This window comes from Molothrus ater, chromosome 5 (assembly GCF_012460135.2).
Source record: "Molothrus ater isolate BHLD 08-10-18 breed brown headed cowbird chromosome 5, BPBGC_Mater_1.1, whole genome shotgun sequence".
Lineage (NCBI taxonomy): Eukaryota > Metazoa > Chordata > Aves > Passeriformes > Icteridae > Molothrus > Molothrus ater.
Genome location: NC_050482.2, coordinates 44534560 through 44559100, shown reverse-complemented (window position 1 = coordinate 44559100; position 24541 = coordinate 44534560). Strand labels below are relative to the sequence as shown.

The 24541-nt window shown below is 37.4% G+C and overlaps 1 protein-coding gene across 5 annotated transcripts in view; it reads left to right on the top strand.

Annotated features, from left to right (window-relative positions):
* Positions 1–24541, top strand: part of NR2C1 (nuclear receptor subfamily 2 group C member 1) — a 53712-nt gene extending 29171 nt beyond the window's left edge. For all 5 annotated transcript variants that reach the window (XM_036401210.2, XM_036401207.2, XM_036401208.2 and 2 more), the window contains 9 exons: positions 1439–1586; positions 1689–1779; positions 3479–3663; positions 6973–7135; positions 8512–8633; positions 11650–11789; positions 13271–13408; positions 17018–17123; positions 17629–24541. In XM_036401210.2, coding sequence (XP_036257103.1) covers positions 1439–1586; positions 1689–1779; positions 3479–3663; positions 6973–7135; positions 8512–8633; positions 11650–11789; positions 13271–13408; positions 17018–17123; positions 17629–17803 — 1268 coding nt within the window. In that variant the 3' untranslated portion in view covers positions 17804–24541. The remainder of the gene's footprint in view (positions 1–1438; positions 1587–1688; positions 1780–3478; positions 3664–6972; positions 7136–8511; positions 8634–11649; positions 11790–13270; positions 13409–17017; positions 17124–17628) is intronic.

The following is a 24541-nucleotide window of genomic DNA, read 5'->3' as shown; positions in this document are numbered from 1 at the left end:
CTAAATACACAGAAAATCAGAGAAAACACAAATTCTTCAGACCTAATACTGTGACACTGTTGTAGTACATACAGTATTGGTCTTGTTCTCTGCTCTCTGTCATCCTACACTTATTTTACTGACCCTCTTGCACTTCTGTGGACATTTCCTCCTTACAGCCCTGCCTCTGTCAGCAGAAATCAGTAACACAGGGGAAATTAATTCAGAAAGGGAGGAAAAGCTGGAGCAGTGAAAGTGGATCTTTACCCTCTAGTTCAGCTGGCAGTAAGTAAGAAAAGGCCCCTCCACAGAAGACTTTTTAAGCAGAGCAAAATCACTTGGCTTAGGGATCAGAAGGCAGGAAAATAATCTCTGGGTCGTGGGGGAATAGTGAGTGGGAGAGAGGACTCTTTGGTGATAAGAAGTCTCATTCCTCAGTGGGGTGGAGAAAGGAAAGGAAAGAAAACTTAACATGGTCTTGGACTGTAGCTCCCTCAGTGAAGGTTATTTGTCCCTTGAAGAAGCCTGGGCCTTTTCTCAGCAAAGTGAGAGCTACTGAGCACAGCATTTACAAAAGAAGATGAAATACTTGCCTCCATCTCCCACCCTTTAAAGCACTATTTGTGGACTGCAGGCTGACTTCAATAGCATTGTCAATACTTAAAATTACAACATATAGGGTTTAAGATGCTTATCAGTGTAAAAATTTGAATAGCATCACAGTCTACTGCTATCTTGAAAAGTTTTTAATTTTTTATCTGAAGTTACACATTTTTCACATTTCCACATTTTCCCTATAGAGGGTAATACTGTAAGTTTCATTTTAATGTTCAAAGCAAGATTATACATTTGTAGGCTAAAGCCCCAGTTCATTCCGCTTGTTTCACTGAGTTATTCAAATTTAAAAATCCACTTATTCTCTGAAGTCAGGACCCTGTGGGCCAGGGTCTTGCCCAGATTTATCTTAAATGGTCTGAACTCAACTTTGTGAATGTACCTTTCCCTCTGTATTGTCTGAGGTCCTAACTTGAGAAGCTTCATGAAGTGAATGAAGTTATATGGATTAACACAGACCCACAATCCATGGAAAAACATACCACCAGTCCTTTACAAAGGAAGTGAAAATGTGAGATAGTGAAACTGAGAGAATGAGAAGCTTTAAGCTGCCACTTTGATTCAAGTTAAAAATGAGGGGATGTCTCCCTTAATTTTAACTTTAAAATGTTGCAATAAGTTCCATCTCAGACTTTGACTACTACATCATTTCACTTAGAACTCATCAAGTTGGTGTGCTGGTTCTATCCAACTTGTTAGCTTGTGGTTATGAGATATATTTAATATATATATATATTAGCTATTTTCAGGATTATTATTAAAAACAAATACTAAATAAAGAAAAAAGTAGTACTTCTTATTCTGTTATTCAGGGTGATTTAATAGTTGGATATTATTTCTGTAGCTGTACAGTGTGAGAGGAAACCTATTGAAGTGTCAAGAGAAAAATCTTCGAACTGTGCAGCTTCTACAGAAAAGATCTACATTCGGAAAGATCTCCGTAGTCCATTAGCTGCAACCCCAACTTTTGTAACAGACAATGAAACAGCAAGGTATGTAAATTGTATTCAGAAGTGGCTATCTCTATCTTCTGGAAAAAAAAAAGATTGAATTTTAAATTAATCAGAATTAAAACTTGTGCTGTTTTCTGTCAGATCAACGGGTTTGCTGGAATCAGGAATGTTTGTTAACATTCATCCGTCTGCAATAAAAAGTGAACCTACTGTGCTGATGACTCCAGATAAGGTATGTGATGATATGACTGATATAATAAGTAGAGCTAATTGCTGTAATTGTATATGTAAGGAGAGAAGGGTGTTCTATTTGGTTAAATTAATTTTTAAAACACTCCTTTACAACATTCACCCCTGTCAGAAATGTCTTCTCTTTACAAGAATCCTCTTAGCATCACACAGTAAAAACACTGAAAATACAACAAAGTAAATGCCCTTCCTTCACATTTTTAGGAGCCTTAAGGGCAGTATTATTTTAATTTTTGTTCTGGGATAATCCTGACACTTGCCCTGTTCTTTTAGACAAATAAAGTGAAGTGTTCACAACTTCTTATAGCACTATTACACACTATCACAGTGCCATGTGTAAATACAGTTGGATTTTTTTTTCTCCTGAATCACTATTTTTTGGCAAAACTGATAAGATTTATCTCATCAACAATTTTATTTATGATCTGTTTTTCCTTTGTTTCCATTTTGTTGCACTTACTGATCCACTAAAGTCATGTGGTAGCCTCTTCACATATGCACAGTATTTGTGTTTTTCTAGCTGATATTAAATTACCTCATGTGAGAGAATGGATTGTAGGAGAATGGAGATAGTGCTGCAGGCAGTCTTGCCCCTGATAAGTTGCAGCTGTGTAAGACAGGTGAACAGCACTGAAGGAGAAGAAGCATGGAATGCTGATGTGTATTGACCAATCACAAAAGAGTAAAAGGGCAGGCAGGTATTATGCATGTGAGAGAAAAGGTAGAAAGAGTTAGGAGGAGAGAGGTGGTGTTAGAACTAGCAGTTGTGCTGTGAGAGGAAGCGGTCTGTTTTGCTTGGTGCTGCTTGTAGGATTGTAACAGAAAGAAGGTATGAAGGTTTAATAAACTGCTGATGCTTGCTACCATCTTTGGTGCTAATCTTTTGAGTCCTCTGTCAATCAGGGGAAGTTTTTAGATAACAAGGGACTGACACTGGTGTCAGTCGTGTGACCACTGTCCGTTTGGTGCCCTGTTGTAGGGGTGAGTGACAACAAATGGTAGGTACCCTGTGTGAGGAGTGATCAACAGCACCCTCATACTGTTTTCATGTATTTTGCTTTGCTTGTTCTGTCTGGTGTTAGCAGCAGCACACTTGCCTGTAATAATGTATTTTTCTTTTCTTTTGCTGGGATAGAGTGGGACACATCTTACTGCTTCTCTGAGTTGCTAGACAGCACTGAATCAGCACTGAATTTTTTCCTTTGCAGTTTGACAAAGACATAAACACCAAAAAGGCTACAGCATAATTCTTGTTATGCTTGTTTAAAAAGGTGACTTTTCATGCATTCCTTCTTCTCATTCTCCTCCCCTGTTACTACTGACTCATTTACATGGCTAAGGAAGATGCTAAAAATATAATCTAGAGCAGTCTTATATTCCTGGTGATAGACTAGTGCATAGAGATGTGAAATCTTTCTGCACTTGCTTACCATCAGTAAGCATTCTTTCTGAAAGAAATAGATAGCTATTACTTTTACAAGTAAATGTCAAAATATTCCATATTTTTGATGCAGTGCAGTGTCTGATGGCTGTATTGTGGTTACTCATGTACTGAAAACAGTTTTCTTACAGGTAGATCTTCGTATATGCTCTGTTCTTTATTTATGTGAAAGCTAGGCTCTTCTCTTGCAGGCTTACTGCTGCCAATTATCTGAGAATTAAAAGCTGTTCTTTTCCTTTAGGTAGAAGCATGTCAAGGAGATTTAAGTACACTGGCAAATGTAGTGACTTCATTAGCAAATCTCAGTAAATGCAAAGATGTGTCACAAAGCAGTACAGAGCTATCCATGATTGAAAATTTGAGTAATGGAGATGCATCATTATCTGAACTCAAGCAAGAAGAACAAGCTAGTAGTGATGTTACAAGGTAAGGCATATTACACTTAAAAATACTATCCTTTTCAAGGTCTCTGTCAATTCAGACCAGACAATTAATTAAATCATTACAATGTAGGAAATTTATCTGCTTTAAAAGTAATAGTAATATCAGCGTAAGCTCATGTAGAAGGTAAATGTTGTAAGATTCTTCCAAGTGAAATTAAAAGAAAGTTCCATTAGAGAAATAAATCCTTTTAGTTGTTTGTACTTGAAATTGATTTCAGTATAAATGTTACAGTTGATTTTCTTACCTTTTGGTTGGCCATGCTAAGGTAGGTCTTAGTTAGGTCTTGTACTATAGTCTTAGTACTTTGCATTATCCTGGAAAACTTGTTCTTAAGAGATCTCATCTGTGTTAAGTGCCTGTAACTATTAATCACCTTAAAAGCTTGAAAAGCAATTTTCTCCTACACAAGAGAAGTTAGAGAATTCTCACTACCAATATTAATACATTCACTGAGTATCTTACAAACTTGTGTTCAGCACTGTTTTAACTGAGCTATTGTGGTAAGCATATGTGTAAGATGTATATACAGAACATTCACAGTTTTTCCATCAATCACAATCCTGTCCTTCCTTGGTTGTCATTTCATACAAGATTCTGACTGCTGTCCCAGCAATATTCTTTTACACACCACCCACATTTTACATTCTGTTCTGAGAGTGTGTGTGGAGTAAATCTGTTTAGGGGAAAAAGGTGGGCATATAGTGGCTGAAAAATCTGATTTCCCTTGTGGTCTCTACTGCTTTGTGTAATTGCAAGCAGATTACATTTTTCTGTTCCTTTCTTTATATACTGCTTAGAAAGTCAGTCTGACTTCTTATAGATGCTGTTTTGGGCCTTTGCTGTGTCCTCTTCAGTAAAGAATGTTAGAATATGCTGTGTAAGTGGTATTGTTACATGTGCTGATAGCCATCATTCAGTACTATGGCTGTTCAAAGAGATGTAGTAATCTTTCATTTGCTGGGACTTCCAGATGCTTATTTTTACCAACTTCAGGGTTTCTGTTTAGTTCTACAAGTCTGTCTATAAAAGACATCTGGGTCTCAGCCAGAGAGCTTGAAAGAGCTCTGACTTGACATACTCTTGTCAAGTAGGTTACCTAATAGCTGTACAGTGGGGAGGTTCTAGTTAAATACTGCTGTGAAAGGGAAGTTGTTATTCCAAGAGAAACTAAAAATTTTCTCTAAATTACTGAGTTCCCTGTCAGGCCCTATGCCAGCATGATCTTACAGATGTGGATGTTTATTGAAGAAGAACAGTTTAAGGGACTTCAGAGAGCACTTTTCATCCATCCATGCTTTTCATGTATTTTATTCATTGCTTGCAGTACTGTTTCAGTTTTGCTGCAAGCTACCCATTGCTTTTATATTGTAATTTTATGTGCCTTGTTCTCTAATGCTTCATGATATTATTTCTTTACAGTTTATCTGCAGTCTTATATATCTGTTGATGACCAAGCCTGACAAAAAGAGAACCAAAATTATCTGTAGCAAAGGATATCAATACCATCTACTTTAATGTTGATTATGCCTCGTTTTCTCACTCTGTGGGCTAGATTTTCATAGCTCCCAGGCAAGCTTTGTTCTAGAGTCTCCTTTTCACGTTGTTCTACCTTACAGACCTTGCTCATGGTGGGGCTTTGTGTAGGAAAGGACTTACGTTGCTGAGCCATGAGGAAGCAAAGCTGCTACTGACTTCTGCTGGCTTACTACTGGCAGTTTATGAGCTAGGAGGGAGAAGATTTCTTTGAAAGCAACATTGAAGAATGACTTGGGAGGAAAGTGTCATGGGCAGACATGGTTAACAAGTGTACATGCCCAAACTATTTTTCTAGCACTCTTCAGTCTGTGCTAGAATAAATAAAGGATAGTGACAGATGCATGTGACATGCACCTTTTGGGGAAAGGGGAAGTCTTGTTCTCTTAAATTTCTGTCCCTGCCACATGAAGAACCCTGCAGAGATCCTGGTGTTTCTTTAAAAGCTGTCACTGAGCTGCTGTGTTTGCCTGTTCTACCTAAGACTGCAGACTGAATTATGGAAGACCTGAAACTCAGATCTTCTAGCAGGAGTCCATAGTATAGTTTCTAGAGCTGAGCCATGAATGCCTTCCCTTTGTGCCAACTTTGCGCATACCCGAGACAGAAGATGGCCCAGGTATGTCTGTATAGTCCACTTGGGTATGCCCCAGTCACCCTGGTGTATATACCTCAAGGTACACAGGCTAGTGAGGACCAAAAAGGAGTTCATTGACCATCCCAAGCCTTGAGGCAGTGTCAGCAGCTCTTTCCCTGTGATATTTCATTTGGTTGTGCATAGTCATGTTAAACAGCTAGATTTTTTTTTTTAGCTTGTTAGTGAATTCATGTAGCTAGAGAGAGTGTGGGGGTAGAGAAGCTGGCCAAGTTCTACGCCAGATTTTGGAATTAAATCAGTGATTTTAGACTCTGTGGTAATAAACACGTCTATAAATTGAGAATGAGCACTACATACATCAGCTTTTGTGAAGTTTTCTGGCCTCAGTGCATAAGTTTTTTATGCAACACTGTATAGAAATGTTGCTGTTCCCAGGATTTGTCATCTGTCTGTAGGCAGTGATGAAGTCTGTATTTTTGATTGAAGGTGTGTCAGTTGTAGTTCTCAGGTGTATTTATGAGCAGAAAAACAACATGTGATAACAAGCAGCCAAATATTGAATAATACATCTGTGCTTGTCCTGACATGTGCCCTCTAGCATCTGTGCTTGTGGAAGCCAAGAGTCACTGCCATGCAGCAGAGGTTACTAAGGGTTGTATTGAAAGCATGGGAGTACTTTCTATTACATATTTTGAAGCAGTCTTTTCAAATTAAGTTGAAAAATCTAACTACAATTCATGACTTTAAAAAACCAAAAATCTTACTCTGTTTCTGCTTCATATCAATAAAGCCTGTACAATTTATACATGCACTAAGTGACTGTAACAGCAGTCTGGTGATCATGTCCTCAAAACACTCATGCCAGCACTCTCAGTGAACATCACTAAAGAGATCTTGAAAAGCAAACTGTGATTCAGCAGCACAACCAATATGTCAAAACTGTGAATTTGTTGGCAACTAGTGTAAACAGGATCTGCTGCTAATTTTTGTTTCAGAGTTCGATGGAGTGTCAGGAAAAGCATGCCTACTGACTTTTATTTTCCAAATCTCACTCTTTGAAAAAGACTTCTATATACAGGTTTCAGACTTGTGCAGGTTCCTTTTAAACTGAAACGGTCTCTAAAATGAAATTTTCTTTTTGTTTGTTTGTGATATTACAGGGCATTTGATACTCTTGCAAAAGCATTAAATCCAGGAGAGAGTGCAGCATGCCAGAACTCTGAAAGTATTGACACCAGTGCACAGCTGCTTGGTGGAGAAACAAGCATGAACATTGTGGAAATAGAGGGGCCACTACTCAGTGATGCTCATGTAGCATTCAGGGTACTGAATACTTTCTTACTGTTGACTGCTTATAACTGTTTTGACATAGTGATGTACAATAATGATCTGGCTAAGCTTTATTTTGAATTTCTTAGAGGAGTATTTGTTCAGGTATTAGCATTAATTTCCAGTTAATAAACTGCTTTTGTTCGCTGGTTAATTCTTTGTTTGGGAGGAAGTCCTGCACTCTGCAGTGGTTTAGCTGCACTGGTTACTTACCTTAAAAATACTGGGTAAGCCATACAAAAGGATTTACATAGACAAAGTATTTGCATGAAGGAGAGTCAGCAATTCATTGCATGAAGCAGAGTCAGCATCCACATTCTCACTTGAATGGGTGGATCTGATGCAATCTGCAGCTGGATTTTGAGACCTTTAAGTGTATCTGTCACTTTCTTGTTTTTGTAGATACCCTATTTTAGCATGCTAGTAATTGACTTAAATACAGTTGCTGTGTTAGTTAGCCATATATTTTCTGGATTTATTTCTCATTTTACAAGGTTGCAGGAATTCCTTCTATTTTTTTTCATCCTTTATATCCTTATTTTTCATAGATATAACAAAAGGCTTGGTCACCTGAAAACTCAGTAATAGGCATTTGGTTAAACTTTACCCCTCTTACAAGCATCTGTTTTGATCATTCAAACGAACATCTCTAATGCAAATGTCAGCATTTTCTTTAAAACTGCATTAGCCAGAACATTATATTAAAAAATATTAATTTCTGAAGACAGAATTACATGTTCTAAGCTATTTTGGGTCGAATCTCTGTCTTCACATATGCAGGTAACATCACTAATTTTACTTACTAACATTGTGAAGGGTCCTTTCTGATACATGTTGGTTATATTTTTTGTGAGAAGCTGTGTATTAGGTATTTTGCTCAAACATCAAAAGATTTCTTTTGTATTTCTTTGTAAAATATTAATTAAAAGTAAAATAAAAAAAGATTATTTGTGAACTAGGATTCTCACACACACATTCTCTCTCTCCAGGAGCTGTAACTCCTCTAATGTAAGCAACTTCATTCCAGTTACAATGATTCTTCTCTCTTACTCTTTGAGAATGTCTCAGAAGTCAAGTTTCAAGATTTTCTATTTCCAGTTGTCCCAGACATGAATCTCTATGAGCGAATCAAATTTTTGTCTTTTTTGTTGCTGTGTAGTTATTTAACATACAGAGTTTAATGGTGTGGTTAAGAATGCAAAAGGGAGTCATTCAGTTTGGTTTGGATTATAACATATTTTATTTTTTCATTTACAAGAAACTCAAAAGACTGATTTCTTCCTAAATGTATTATGAAGAAAGTAAAAGAACTCTTACACTTTCTTCTTTTTTTCCTACTTTTTTTTTCTTTTTTTTTTCTTTTTTTGCAGCTCACCATGCCTTCTCCTATGCCTGATTATCTTAATGTTCACTATATTTGTGAGTCTGCCTCCAGGTTGCTTTTCTTGTCCATGCACTGGGCACGTTCCATTCCATCTTTCCAAGCTTTGGGGTAAGTGTTCCATTTATTCACTTACGTTGTGCATATGTGCTTTTGAATTTCTGGGTTTTGCTGGCTTCTTCAGAGACTTGTAAAAATATAAAACTACTAATTAAACCTATTATAAATCTTAATTGTAAGGTAAATTTTCTGAATTAAAACTACTCCCAATTTGAGTCCAAATTCAGGACTTGGTTGGGTTTTGAAAGAAAAAGGAGCAGATTTAAAACAATCAAACGCCCTCACACTGCTGCTTCTTAAAATATTTTGAGAAAATAGGAATTTCTATCAGCTTTTTAATAGCTACAGCTCTATGCTTCATCCTCATACTTATCAGGTAATCACCAAAAAGAAGCTCCTGTCTGAATCCCCCGAATTTTTATTCTTATAAGGTGAATTACTAGTAATAATCTTGCCTTTAATAACCTACGTGAAGAAAATGGTTTGCTAGATTGAGCAGACATTCAGAATGAAATTGTCTAGTTTCAGAAGATTTGCCAAAAATAATTGGCTCCTGTAACCATAAGGTAATTCTAACTGTTCTTTTTACAGTTTGTGTAACATCCTGCTTCTCCATCAGAATTCAGTGTATCACTTTAATACAATTTTGTAGTCCATTGCTGGTCATCATTTAAAAAAAAATGTCCACGCTGCATGGGAAAAATTGATTTATCCTATATTCAGAAGTAATTTTATGAAGATACATCAAACAAATAAAGATACTGTATCAGATCTGACACAAATGGTGAATAAATCATGACAATTTGTTCTCATCTCAGTGTTTCTGTTTAATTCAACATCAAAATAGCGTGTGACTGTGGCAGCAAAGAGAATTCCTTTTTTAAAATGGGGGATTGTCCCCTTTTCTAGGAAAGCTGTCAAAAGCAGGATGATCTGTGATTACCATTTATGTTTACTCAGATGCTTCAGCCAAATTATTCTACACTTTTTAAGGAAAGATACTGCATTGTGTGTAATTAAGCCTTTGTGTTGGAGAAGGACAAAGGAATATTGTATAAAGTTAAAGAATAGTAGGGGTAAAAAAATAGGTAAGTATTATGTTTTGTTCTGGTAGAAATTGTTGACCTGCAGAATTACAAAATGCATAGCAAATAGACATAGTACATTATGTCAAAAGGTTTTTGTTACAGAGAGACAACTGCAAATTAGTACAAATTGGTATTCTAATAAAAATTGGGAATTGCTTCTTAAAGATAAAATGTAGTACAGAAGACCTCTCTCTCCAAAAAGATTTAGCAAGAAAAATCTGCACCTGCTCTTTTTATCTGTTATTTCACAAAATATTTTTCTGCTTAAAAAATGTGGAGTAGTAAGCTGCCATAATAGTGTTAATATTCACCTGTAATAGCATTTATAGACCCAGTCAAGATCATGGGCAACAGTATATAAATAACATAAATTCAATTTTTCTTTGAAGCACCTAAAATGCAAACTATTTTCAAGTGGAGATTTATTTGAAATTAATGCACCCTTTATAGTTGGAGTACATTATATCCTATAATTTTGGCTTTCAGAAGAGTGACTCATTTCACTTTTAAACTGAAGAGAAATTCATGGTGCATGATGAGTAATGGTTTTGTAAGGAAGATGGATAATTGTACCTAGGTTGTTTCCTCCTCAGGCAACATTCTCCTTTAGTCACAGCAGGATAGTTGCCTTTGACCTAATGATATAGTTAATGATTCCAGATATTGATTAACTCATCTTCCTGCATGGGCATCTTTCTTCTTAAGAGAGTTTCCTATTGAAACCGTACCAAGCTGGTAACAAGCTGGTTATGGTTTTGTGAGGCTGCTTAAGCAAAGTTAAGAACTGGCTCTGGTGTAACTTTGATCAGCCATCAAGATGCTGTAGTTGATATTTTTACCTACACACACGTATCAGGAGTAGCCAGTACACCCTATTTTCAATGGTGCTGAGCACGGTCCCTCCGCTTATGTTAAAGGAGATGAACAAAGATGTGACAAATATGTGCAGAAGCTGCATGTACAGTATCATGTCTACCATAACAAGAACTTGATCAGAATGGAAATATTGTTCTCAGTAAGCTCTTTGTAATCCAGTTAAGGACAAGTCTGTGTTCACCAGTCTTTTGGCATCTTAGGATTGCACTAAATCATCAGAACTGTTCCTGAAGATTATATCTGCATTCTTCAAAAATCCATTCCACCGTATTTTTGTAGTTGAAATCCTAGCTTTAATATGCTTTTCTTCTTGGATAGATCTTGTACTTCTTTTAAATTTCCATTATTTGTATTCACTGGCTAAAACTGAAAAGTTGTACCTGAATTTGGCTCCTTTCTGGTGGGATTTGCTTTCTAAGGTACTGAGCTCTTGTTAAGCTCTGTGAGTTAGAGCTGCTTGGCATAACTAAAAGTTAGGTTACTAATATCAAAGTGGCTGAATATGAATTGATACATTTTATTTTAAGCTGCAGCAAATAAATCGTTATGACTGGTATTTATACTTTAAAGTCTGTATTTCAGACCTTATTCCAAACTTGAAAGGATGCAGACAGTAGCAGCCAGGAAGCTCAGAAGCTTGATCACACATGTTCCATATCACCTCTATCTTTAATTAAAAAATTATACCAACCTGTCAGTTTTCAAGTGGGAAAAAAACCCAAAACCCATGAGTCTGTTCTATGTCCACAATACAGGAACAGTGCAATCTTTTTTTGCCCGTGCATACCAATGTTGTCCCAAATCCTAAGAAAGCTAGTATGATGGACACTGTGGCAGTTGTCATTTACTGTAACTTCAGCTTGCTTTTGTAATAGAAATCTGTCTCCTTTTAGGTCACTTAAACAAAAATGTATTGCTTTATAAAAGTCACTTTATACAAGGTATTTTAATTCTAGCATGCAAAGAAAAATGATGCAGAACTTCATTTTGGTGTTGGTTGTAATGATTGAATTAGATTGGTGTTTTATGAAGTGTTCTTCAGATTTAAAAAAATGTGTGAATGCAAATGGCTGGTTTTATTAAATTATTGTGCTTTTTAATAGACAGGATAACAGCATATCATTAGTAAAAGCCTGCTGGAATGAACTTTTTACGCTTGGTCTAGCACAATGCTCACAAGTTATGAATGTGGCAACGATCTTAGCTGCTTTTGTTAATCACCTTCAAGGCAGTTTACAACAAGGTAAGGTGTATACTGTGCACATTCCAGACTTGGGGAATTGATATTTTTTAAGCTTTGAAGTGCACAGAAGCTCGCTATTTATTCTTCAATTGTTATTGTAAATTTACTGTTTAAAGAATTTCATGTTAGTATTGAAACAAAAGGATACTAGCAACTGCAGTCCCCAAGATAGAATATTTTAGCAGTTTTGCAAAAGTCAGCTATGGTAATATTTAACTCCAAATAAATTTCTTTTTTAATTTTTGTGTTTTGTATTGTCTAATAGTGTTCTGCTGTCTGTTAATATCATCAGCCCAAATCAGGAATATTTTGGGCAGCATCAGTGTTAAGAACACAGGAGTACTGTGAATATGATTCCTCTTTATGAAGGATACAAAGTAAAGAATGACCCACCTGTCCTTGTTCTTCATAGCTGTGACACAAAGCAGCTAAATGCCGACTTGGTGATACAGTTCCTTTAGATAACTTGGCTTGTTGACTTCCATGTATTAGTCTACGTGGAAGTCTTCAACAGATCTCCACTAAGTACACTTTGTTCCTTGGTAATCCTATGTCCTGCATCTTTGGCATATTTTTCATTTAAATGAAAGACATATCAGTTGGCCTCTTTTATGATAAGGTAATTAAAGAATTATTTCCAAGGGGTTTTTGTGATTTAAAAACATCCACAAGATCTTCCTGTAAATAACAATAGCTTAAAACAAATGGATCAAATAGTGAGATGTACTGGAACAGCTAACAAATCTGATTGTCTCTAGCAGATAAAAATGGAATCTGGAAATTTTAGTCTATGTAATATTAATGTATGTTTACCAGAAGGGTAAACATACATTGTAGTAACTAGTCATATTTTTATCATTATTAAAAATACATATTTCTGCCATTTAAACTGGGAATCCAGGTTGACTGCAAAGACCAGTTGTGCAGTCTGCCAGCTGCAGTATCTCCAAGAGATACCAAGTTTGTGGAGTCTAGAGACTCTAGTTGGATGGGTTGTGGGTTTTGGGGCTGCTTTGCTATTGCTGACTCAAGGGGAACAGCTCTGCACCAACACGTTCCCCTCAGTGTAAATCAGGGGAAGTGAGTAGTACTCCTTTCCCAGCAGTGGCATGGTCTCTGACTAAACCACCCACAAAGCTGGACACGGTCTGATCCTTAGGCACAGAGCCCAGGTCAGCATTAGCAGTGTAATGCTTTACTTATAAGTAGTTTCTTCCTTCCTTGGTCATTTCAAGCTCTAGCTCATGCCTCATAACTTGGAAGCATTAGCAGGAAGAGCCTAATTGGAAGAGGTGGAAAAAAAAAGAGTTAATACTCCCTAATTGCTGGTGTCAAGATTATTCAGACCTGATAGGAATTTTTACATGGCATAGATTTCCCATTGTTTGAATCTAATAAAAAATATTTTTTAAATTCCAATGTGAACACATTTTTGCACGCATGTTAACTTGGGAATTTTTCTTACGTGTGTCTTGATTTAGATAAGCCGCCAACAGACAGGGGAAGACTAGTAATGGAGCATGTCTTCAAATTGCAAGAGTTTTGTAACAGCATGGTTAAACTGTGTCTGGATGGGTATGAATATGCATATTTGAAAGCAATTGTCCTCTTCAGTCCCGGTAAGTAATTATTCCAAATGTTACATTTTAATCTGTGCTATTTATTTCTGCATACCTGTTTCATTATATGCAGTTACTGCCTCATTTGTTGAGCAATCTTGGAAGGTTTGTGAGGACTGTAGGAAGAGGAGGGTTAATCTTCTACTGTAAATAACTGAAGGTTGCTTTGGGGACTTTTTTGCAGGGAGAGACTTTGATTCTTTTTATTTGTAGATTTTTATTCGTGGCTGTGCCACTTATGCTTTTGGCTGTTTTGGGTTTTTTTCTTTTCATTTATTTATTTATTGCTTTTAATTCTGTGCCTCCTTTCTGGAGTGCATTTTTTAAAGACCTGCAGTTTAATTTTCTGAAGTGTTGCTCTTACACATCCAGATCAGATAGATTGAACTTGGGATTTTAATATATGAAAAACTATTTGGGCATCAGTTCTCACATTCAGAATTACAGAAACATCACCTCTCCTCCCACAGACAATGCATAAGCATTTCTGGCAAATGAGCACCACAAGCATTCACTTATGTTATTATTTCTGTCTTCTAAACAGTATTTGCTTAATGTACTCTCAGTAGCATTACTAAACATACATTAGAAAGTGAAGGTAATATAACTTTATTTCCCTTCTGGGTGATTAGTGTACAATAGGGAGGAAGAGTCCTCTGGTTATGGTAGGTACTTACTGAGTAATTACATTGTGTATCCCATATGCCTGGATGTAGAAAGATACAAAATTAATTTTCTTACTTGGAAGTTGCAGAATTAACTTCTCACAAAAGGCATTTAGGTATTGTATCAGCATCCTGCAGGCCTTAGATTTATCATTCAAAATTGGGATTTAATACAAAGCCAAATCAAGTCTTTTGATGAAAGAAAAATGTGCAAATCTCAAGCACTTCCTCTGTCTCCAAGAGTTTTTCACTCTCACATTTAGAAAGTGTCTTCAGTTACTCCATTTCACATTAGAATGTGTTAAAAGCACCAGCAGCTTCCTTAATCTTGTTGTTCTGCCTTTTGTAGATGCTGATGTCCTGTAGAAAAGATTGGAGTGGATGTTAAAATGCTCACAGAATCTTAATGACCCCTGTCAATAGTGTAGGACATGGAGGAGATCTGGGTGTTTGGTTCTTGTCAGTTCTGTAGGTTTATTAGATCCAAGAAGAACTTTCTTTTTGCATTCAGTTGCAGTTCACCCTTACACAGAAAAATTATTTGAGGTGAGAAAAACTTTTAGAACTTGGACACTTCCAAAATGTAAATTTTAAGCAGGTTTTCTAATATATAGAATTCATATATTGTGAGGTTCTTGCTTTGCAGTTTCCCTCGGATTTGCATGATCTTTTCTATATCTACCTGTAAAATGGCAGCATCAGCAGGAATTCATGGTATTCATCAGTGTGCAAACAAAACCCTGCATATCTTACATTGTTACCTACATATATATATATAGCAGTAATGGAAGACTTCTGAGATGACAGACATTCATGCAAATAAAAAGTGGTATAAGTAGAGTCAGAACCCTTCAGGAAAGATGATAAATTTCCAGAGGAATTCCTATTGTGATATTTTTCTATTGTGGGTCACTAAGGAAAATCAGATTCTGGGTGTTTTACTCTAAGACATAATCCTGCTGTCAGTCCTTATGACAAGGAGAGTCTTGCATAGTGGTTCTGTGTGTTTGCTTGTACAGTTCACTCTAGCACTGCAACAGTTTCAGTTTCCTGATAAGCAGAACTCACCATTAAACCCACAAAGTTTAAACACAATGTTAAGCATGCTAGAAAATCTTTGCAGTTTTCCTTTTCTGCTGAAGATTGAACAGTTCCAAATACACCATTATTACAGAAGAGACTTTCTCTAAGTGGATGGTCGGAGGGTGTTTGCCGGTTTAATTTTAATAAATAATACTTGCAGGAGATACAATTCTCCTGCAAGTGTTCTTACCCCAAAATAATCCTTTTCATGGCATTCCTATACAAAGAACTGGTAGAGGTTACTTCAGGAAAGAAACAAAATTATGGGAGAATGCCTCAAGTCCATTTTTTTAGAATTATGTCCACTAGGATTTATGATAGAATCCTCTGGCCTGTGTGGAAAAATCAATCCTATAAGACACCAAAAAATACTTCTTGAGGAACCTTGCACTTGCAAAGTAGTATTTACCTATTTGTTTAGTCTGAAATTTGTGTCCTTCCAATTATATTTGACAACACAAAAGGTAGAAGAAAAAATACCTTGGAAAATACTCTAGTCCAGTCACATGATTGAGAGAAATTGTCTTTAGCTGATGTTTTCAAATTCACATTACTAATGAGTAGTTGCTTTAATGGCAATGTGTTGTCAAGACTCTTGATCCTTAAGCCATATAACAAAATCTTCCTACATGTGAAAGTCATCTTTGAGGTACCTTGAACAGAAGGGATGACCTGGCAATGACTCACAGGCCAGAAATAATAATTGCAGGGATTTTACTGCTGTGCTGCAGGATGGGGCTGGCCTGTGGATGCAGCAGAGCCCTAAGGTAAGAACCTCTGCTTTAGTAGGCCCTGGTGATTCAGCTGTGCCAAGCCAGCTGTTTGATTGCCACAAGGCAGCCTTGGACAAGGAGATTAGTGTAAAGGGTGTGCCAAGACAACTTGACATCTTTCTAAATGGCTGCAAGTGTACAAGCAGTGGTCTGCAAAGTACTCTTTCCAGAAGTTGACTTCTTGCTGTGTTCCTGACATGCCTCTAAAAGCAGCAGCACAAAGTGCTGCATTTTGCATGTCAACTCTAACTCTTCACCTACATGATTTGTCACGCTAGTATGACAGTAAAATTTTTGCATTCAGATAGATGGATAATGAAATTACAGACCATGTAGAGAGTTCAGAATTACTACATAATAATTTCTGAGAGTGACTTGGCAGTTAAGTTGATGTCCTTTCATTTTAGCAACACTTACATTTTGAGTAAGTTCAAATCGCTGCTAAAAATTATGATTGGCACATTAGAAATTTTTGTACCAAATGGTTGAGAAAGAACAGTCTGCTACATACAAGCCTATCTGAATTCAACAAGCATTTGGACAATGCTCTCAGGCACATGGTGTGATTCTTGGGATGTCCTGTGCAGGCCCAGGAGTTGGACTCAATGATACTGATGGGTCCCTTCTAACTCAGCATATTCTATGATTCAATGTGTTTTGCACATGTCTTAGGAAACAGTTCACAGCTTTTTATTCTGCTTCTTTCACTGATCCTAATTTTATACTTCACGTTTCAACTAAATATTACTTGTGCATCCAGTGTTCCAGGAAGTGTCAGTGTGTTGAAACAATCCTGTTTTACTGCTCCACAGAGAACAGAATTGTATCATCAAGACTGACATAAACATTGTAAGCACTGAATTTATTTCAACTCTTTCAAATGTCTGAGTTTATTTATGGAAAGTTAAGTAAAATATAAACATAAAGAAAGATAAATATAAGGAGGTAAAGTAGTGTTCACAACTAAAACTGAAGTTGCTGCAGCTACCACATAATTATTTCAGTATGTTGGCAACTGGATAGTCTGTATGGATGTTAGTTCATTTTCTGTAGAACGAGTATAACAAAGAAGAGGGGTTTTTTTTCAGATCACCCAGGTCTAGAAAATGTGGTACAGATTGAGAAATTTCAAGAAAAAGCTTACATGGAGTTCCAAGACTATGTAACAAAGGCGTATCCGGATGATACCTACAGGTCTGTAAACTTAGATGCTTACTTGATTGATTCTCTTTTCAGAATCACTGATTTGTACAGTTTTTCATGTAATAGATATATACATCTTCTTCTTACCTCATTAAAATTAAGGAATTACCTTTAGAGCACTTCAAATATTATGCATGTGGTCAAACATATTATGTGTAGTATTTTTCATGTCATTATTACTTTCTAAAATTCAATATTCAAAATAAATATTAGTAGCATTCAATTTGAATTGCATGTATTTGGAATATTTCCTTATTTAGTCTCAAATCCAAACATACATAGTACATGTAGTTGACAGACATTTGCACATTACTGTTCATAAATTTAATGCTATTCTCATTTAAATATTTAAGCCTTTAATGAACTAGATATGGTAAACTTTGACCAGTAGTGTCCCTTGTAATTTTTTTCTCTTCTTTTGCCAATAATGTCATGGAGAACAACACCAAAATCTGTGATTTGCTGCGTAACACTTTTCACCAAATTTATTTTCCAGGCTATCTAGACTTCTACTGCGATTGCCTGCTCTCAGGCTGATGAGTGCTGCCATCACTGAGGAGCTGTTCTTCGCAGGACTGATTGGCAATGTTCAGATTGACAGCATCATCCCATACATTCTGAGAATGGAGACAGCAGACTACAACTCTCAGATCATAGGTCATGGTGTGTAAAAGGAGCAGTCCAGGATTCTGTACCATGGCAATCATGGTGATGTAAATGCATACCCTGTCTCCAAGAGATGGTCATAAGCCTTCCAGTGCACCTTTCCAAAGAAAGCTCATATTCCTCCTTTCCAGTACACTTGGGAAACGTGGTGGAGTGTATTAGGATATAGGATCCCTTCCTGTTCTTCATCTGTCTTCAAGGACTTGTAAATTAACTTGATATCTGAAGAAGGTCAAGAATTGTCCATCCTATTTTTGTAGGTAGACGGACTTGGAATATTTGTTTATGAAGTTCAGGCTTATGAGGAAACTGAAGAAGCTTTGATTGAACTAAGGTATCTCAACTTAGTTTGATGTTTTAGACAAATAAATTAACTTTCCTCTCTGAGCTTTGTTTTCAGTGTTTCGCTGCTAGTTCTTTTTCACGTATCAAATGAAAAATACATAATCAAACATCCTGAAAAGGCCAGTTTCCATACAGACAAGACCCAGCTTAGTTTTGGCTGTTATTTTGAAGAGTGATTTGTTTCCTGCTGAATTAAACACTGGATACCATACCCCAAGTGCAGGGAAATGGAAGACGTTCACATTTAAAAATATTCTGATGTTAACATTGATGCAGCTGATCAAAAGAGAAGCAGCACAGAGTCAGTAGTGACTGTTTTGCAGATGCAACAGAATACTATATTTTAACAATAATGTGGTAGACATCAACTGTTTTATACTATGAAAAACTAACAGAGAAGTGTATACTGCAGGCATTCAAAGACAGCATACTTCTGCTTTTTCTGGTCTCAGAGCTTTCTCACACTACCCCTCCCTCTTTAACACTCAGTGCCCAGTGATGGAGGCATTCTAGATGCCTCAAGTTATGTCCATGTCATTATTTTTTGTTACGGTTAGCCTTTGGCTATGTCATTCTCTTTTCCAGCCAGTCCTGTACGATCACTTTTCAAATTAGTTTGTCAAATCTAGTGTCCTTCCATATGGGAGCATAGCCTCTGCTGCTTTTCCTTTACTCATTAGAAATGGGTCTAGATACTCCATGCATGTTGCCTGAATCATACTCCATAGCTCCATCTAAGGATGAGTTTAAATGCTCTTCTGTCTTGAGGATGTGACTCACATGACAAGTAACACTGACATGTGGTTGCTTCTTGCTTCCTTTTGCAACAGGAAGTTATGCACCCCTGGCATGTTTATTTCCTGCTGCTTAAAATGAGAGAAGTATCCTAGTGAAAATGATGGCCTTCTCTAGACATTAGCATTTAGGATTTTCTGAATCTTGGGTTAAGGCCAAGTTCTATTTAGCGTGACCCCTTTCTTTCTCTGGCAAAACTGAGTGAGGAAGAGCCTGACCCAATCAAGAAACACATGCCTGCACCAGAGATTGCCTAGCCAGAGGATCAGATTAAATGGAGGCCTTTGCCCACTCTGCAGTGGCAGTTCCAAGGCCACCCTAACACCAAGAGACTACAAGATGAGGCTTGGGTTATAAAGTTCTTGAGTTCTGTAGTTTTTTCTCAGCATCTAAGGATCACTACCAGACAAAAAACCTGAGATCTGCCTCTGACCCTGAATTTCTGTGTTCTTCTCAATTCTACTGACTGAGCTGCTTGGATCTTTCTCTAGCCTAGCTCCATAATCAGAGACTGTATCATAGAATCACAGGATCAGATGATGGTTGGGGTTGAAAGAGGCCTTAAAAATCATCTACTTCCAGCCACCTCAAGGGACAGGGACATCTTCCGCTAAACCAGGTTGCTCAGAGCGCCACTCAACCTTGCATTGAATGCTTCCAGGAATGGGGCATTCACAGCTTCTCTGGACAAGCTGTTCCAGTCCCTCACCACCCTCACAGTAAAGAATTTCTTACTATCTAATCTAACCTGCTCTCTTTCAGTTTGAAGCCATTCCCCCTTGGCCTGTCACTACATGCTCTTTAACAAAAAGTCCCTCTCCATCTTTCTTGTGGGCTCCCTTCAGGTACTGGACGGCTGCAGCTGGGTCACCCTAAGCCTTCTCTTCTCCAGGTTGAACAATCTCAGTTCTCTTAGCCTTTCCTCATGGAAGAGCCCCAACAGCTCCATGGATGCAGCCCTGCAGGTGGGGTCTCACAGGAGCAGAGGGGCAGAATCCCCTCCCTTCTCTGCTGCCCACGCTGCTTTGGATGCAGCCCAGGACACCTTTGGCTTTCTGGGCTGGGAGTGCCATTGCTGGGTCATGTCCAGCCTCTCATCCACCTGCACCCACAAGTCCTTCTCAGCAGGGCTGTTGTCCATCTGTCCATCCCTCAGCCTGGATTGATACCGGGGGCTGCTCCAGGTGCAGCACCTTGCACTCAGTCCTATTAAACCTCATGAGATTCCATGGACCCATTTCTTGAGCCTGTCCAGGTCCCTTTGGATGGCATCCCATCCTTCAGGTGTGTCAATCACACCACTCAGCTTGGTGTCATCAGCAAATCTGCTGAGGGTGCACTCAACCTCTTCTATGTCATTAACGAAGATGATTACACTGTGTTTATATGGACCCCACATGCCAGTGATGTCCCTTGGGATACTGAGCCACTGAACACTACCCTCTGGTTGTGACCATCCATCTTTCTTACTCATCCAACAGTCCACCCATCAAATCCATCTCTCCAGCTCAGAAAGAAGGATGTTGTGGAGGACCATACTACACAATTGGTCATATCCAATCCCTTAGATCAAAGCCCTTAGTGCTGAGGACCCCTGATGGCATGGAACAATGTGTGTGGGCCTTTGCTGTGCCTTTTCTGTGTTGGAACTGGCCATGGCAGCTGAGTTCTTCTCATGTTACACCTTTTGACGGTTCTATGGTTCAAGTTCTTTATCTGTTTCCTGGAAAGCTGTATGAAAATGACTATCCTGTACCTCAGGAGGCGTGCATCTCATCAGTGGATCATGTAAATTTGAAGGACTGTTGCTGCCAACCTGAGGTGCTTGTTCTCTCCCCACAAGTTAGAGGCCCATTTTTGATCTGTAGGACCAAGTTGCAGATTGGAGGTCGATCATTCTCCAGTTCAGCTCTCCTCAGAAATTCTGACTCTGCTTTCTAGTCCCTTGCTATCCCCAACCCGCTTCTGACCCTAGCAGGCACAGGAGATTTACAGTCCTCTACATTAAAAGTTTAAAGGAAATTGACAACATATTACTTCTGAATATGCTGGAGATAGCTTTCCAGGCATTCCACTACTCTTGGAAGAGTTTTACTCTAATATTCTCCAGGTTTATGAAACCCAGGTAATAGTAAGATGAAAATAAAATCCTCTTTTCCTTTGTAATAAAGCACAGTATGCAAATCACTCTCACATCCTTGAAGAAATTTTCCACTCCATAGCTTGAGCCTCAGGTGTAATACGGAGTTCTTTGTTTAGAATTGACAAAAAGGTTCAGCTGATGCAGCCTCTCATGTGGTACTGTCCAGCTTTGGAAACAGCTGAGAAAATATCAGGGTATCTACAGATGTAAATTTTTAGCAATTGAATCCCTCAGTTCAGCCATCTTTATTGCTCGAGAGACCTTGAGATCTTTCAGTCCAGCCTTCCATGGGAGCAGGACCCCAGAAGAGACAAACTATCTAGTACCCTGTCCAATCACATCTTGCAGTGATTGCTCTCAGCACGGGAAATGTCTACTAATCAAGATTGTCAAGACTTCTTAAGGAGAGTGGCCTTGGACCCATGTCAGCCACTTGCCTTAATAATCTAGGGTGGATTTCTTCTGGGCCTATGGATTTCTGTGGATTGAGCCCTTGCAAGAGGCTGCAGACCAGCTCTTCACCTACTGGTGGGTCGACACATCCATTGTTGTAGATACTTGATCCAGTGCTCTGCAGTCCAGCTGTGCTGGTAAAGATGTAAGAAGTAAGGAAGATACTGAGCAGCTCTGCCTTATCAGCATGACTAGTGAGTAGCTTCCCTGCCTAGTTAGGCAATGGCTCTGGATCTTCCCTGTGCTTCTGCTTACTACTCACATATCTGTAGAAACCTTTCTTGTTATTCTTGACATCTTTGGCCAATTTTAGTTCTGTCTGAGCCTTAGCATTCCTGCCCACATTTTTGCATGCCCTAGCAAGGTTTTTACTGTCCTTGATGGGTATTGAGCTGCCTTTCCATAGCTAGTATGTGTCTTTTGTTTGTTTGTTGGTTTGTTTGTTTTTTAATTTTAATTGGACCCTGTTTAGGAGGGGACGTCCTCAGAATCCGTTTTCTCTGGATTCCTGTCCTCTCTTTGTGCCCTAGTCTGTTTGAATGCAAGTTAACTTCAGTCACAGATGGACTGCAACTACCATGCACTGCTGGGTCAAGACTATGTGCTTAGGATGTGTTAACTCATAAGCACAGAAACCTTGGTCATGTTTCACGAGGTTGTTTAAATTCAGGTGTTTGTATATTGTGAGGGCCAAAAAAAACCCTGCATTTTATGATGTTGGATACCTCTGACATTTGGACTTCTAAAGAGCCAAAGTGCATACATACCACACATAGCAAACAGCTCTGGCTACTGGTAAGTGACCTTTTTTCCCCCCCAAAGTTTTACATTTTTATGATAATAAATTTTCAAGATTGATGTAAAGGTGGAATGCAGCTGATCTATGCTGCCTGCCAATTAATCTGTTTTGTCTTTATAATGATCTAAAAAATGCATCCCATACAGGAGGTTGTTGTTTCAGTGTTACTCACTTTGCTCAGCAGGATCTTAATTAATTATTTCAGATCATTTCATTAATCATTCTCAAACTATAAATTCATCCTTTTGATAAGGAATGAGGCATAATGGGGTTTTCTCAGGAATGGGAGCTTTAAAACAGGAAAACACAGGAATCAACATGTTTTTTCCTTATTCATCCATGTTAACCATTACAGTCCTCTTAAGAACAATGTAACAGCTCATGGAAAAACCAAACTGTGAAGTTCTGGTTTTGTTTTGTTTGCTTTAAGGTAACTGCTTCTAAGTTAAATGAAATATATCGCTACCTTCAGCTGAGATCCTTAGTGTTTCTAACAGTTATTTTTTATGATTGCATGATCTCACATTACCACCTGTGTGATTTATTGTCATTTATAGTATTATGAATTAATTCCTTGGTACTGAATGAGAGACTGGCTAATATTACTGGGTTCTGTCAGTACTACTGTCAATACAATAACTAAAATGTGAATATTGAAGCTTAATCCACCATGGATATTAAACTATTTCATCATTTTTCTGATTTCTTTTCAACTTTAAATTACTTGTCAACTTTTTGATCTTTATAAGCCTTGAGAGTTTTCAGAGCCTGTCAGGATTTAACCAATTTGTGGCATTTACCCACCAAAAGCTCTTTGCCAATGAAAGGAGAAGTTTAGTTTCAACAGCTTTAAATTTTCAATGCTGAGAACATGAAAAATCATTTTAATATAAATCACATGAAAGGAAAAACAGTTTTAGAATCCTATAATTTAAAGACAATAGTACTGTCACACATAATAAGCTTACGAGTTTAAATATTTTTTATGAAACTGTATGTTGCACACATGTGGGTTTAGGTTGCTTGTTTCATACTGCTAAAGTTCCTAGTGCAAGTAATTGTTATATTTTTAACTTTTTTCAAGAGTTCCTTCATTGCAATACCTTCCGTAGTTACAAACCTATCTGTCATACATTTATTCTTGTTGTGTGATCTTCAGGGTCAGTGAAAGTCAGTCTGTTGTTTTTGAAACTTGTCCTGTGCATTTTGTTCAGCCTTTGTGGTTTGCTAGTACATCAGTTTCAGTGTAAGCAATACAGTATCACTGTATTTGTCTTGCTGTTGTATAAAGAAAATCACTTTAAATGTCTTGAAACCCAGCTAAATTAGAAAACTCTATTTTGGATGTATTTTTAAAAATAAATTGTAAGTTTCTATTATAGAAAACAATTGCAATATCCTATTATTTGTTAGTGTTTTATACAGATTGTCATATAGACCTAGAACACTGTACATTATTACAAATAGTTTGTGGATCTTTCACATTTTTATTATACAGTGGAGTATTCTCAGTTATATTCAGTCTCTGGGATTTGTGGTAGCTGCAATATCTTGCTGTTTACTAACCTTTTTGCAATTAACCCTTTGTTTCCATGCTTACTACTTTCTGGCCTATGCATTTGACAATTAATAATTTATTGTAAAATTTCATTTACTAGTGTTTTGGTTTTTAAAATGCTGTATGGAAATATGTATTGTAATGAATCCCAGTCATGGATCTTCATGTCATATAATGCAATAATGGATATTTGGAAATTAGTATTTGATTCATTATGGATCAGTTTTAGGTTGAAAGTTACAGAATGGTTGAAGAAAGCATTTTTTCTTCTGAAAGAAACAGACTTCAGATATTCAAGTAAACTTATCTCAATTTTAAATACTACTGGATAAATAATGAATTTATTGATGTTTAAATTTGTGAAATCAGCACAAGTTTTGGTCTATTTCAGAACTGATTTCTCAATGATAATTTTAAAAGTGTAAGGTTTTTAGTTGTCATCTTCTGTTATAAACAAATGTGGCATTTGTGTAGATGTGCAGATAACCCAGAATGTTATCCCAAATGAGAAACTAATTGCCATTCTTTCCATGTTTAAATTCTGAACTGTTTTTATCATGAAGTAAATTAACTGACACGCTGCAGAGAAAATGTAAGGTGCACTGGTAAAAGATAAAGTTTGGATAATACAATGAGTTTACTAATTCCAA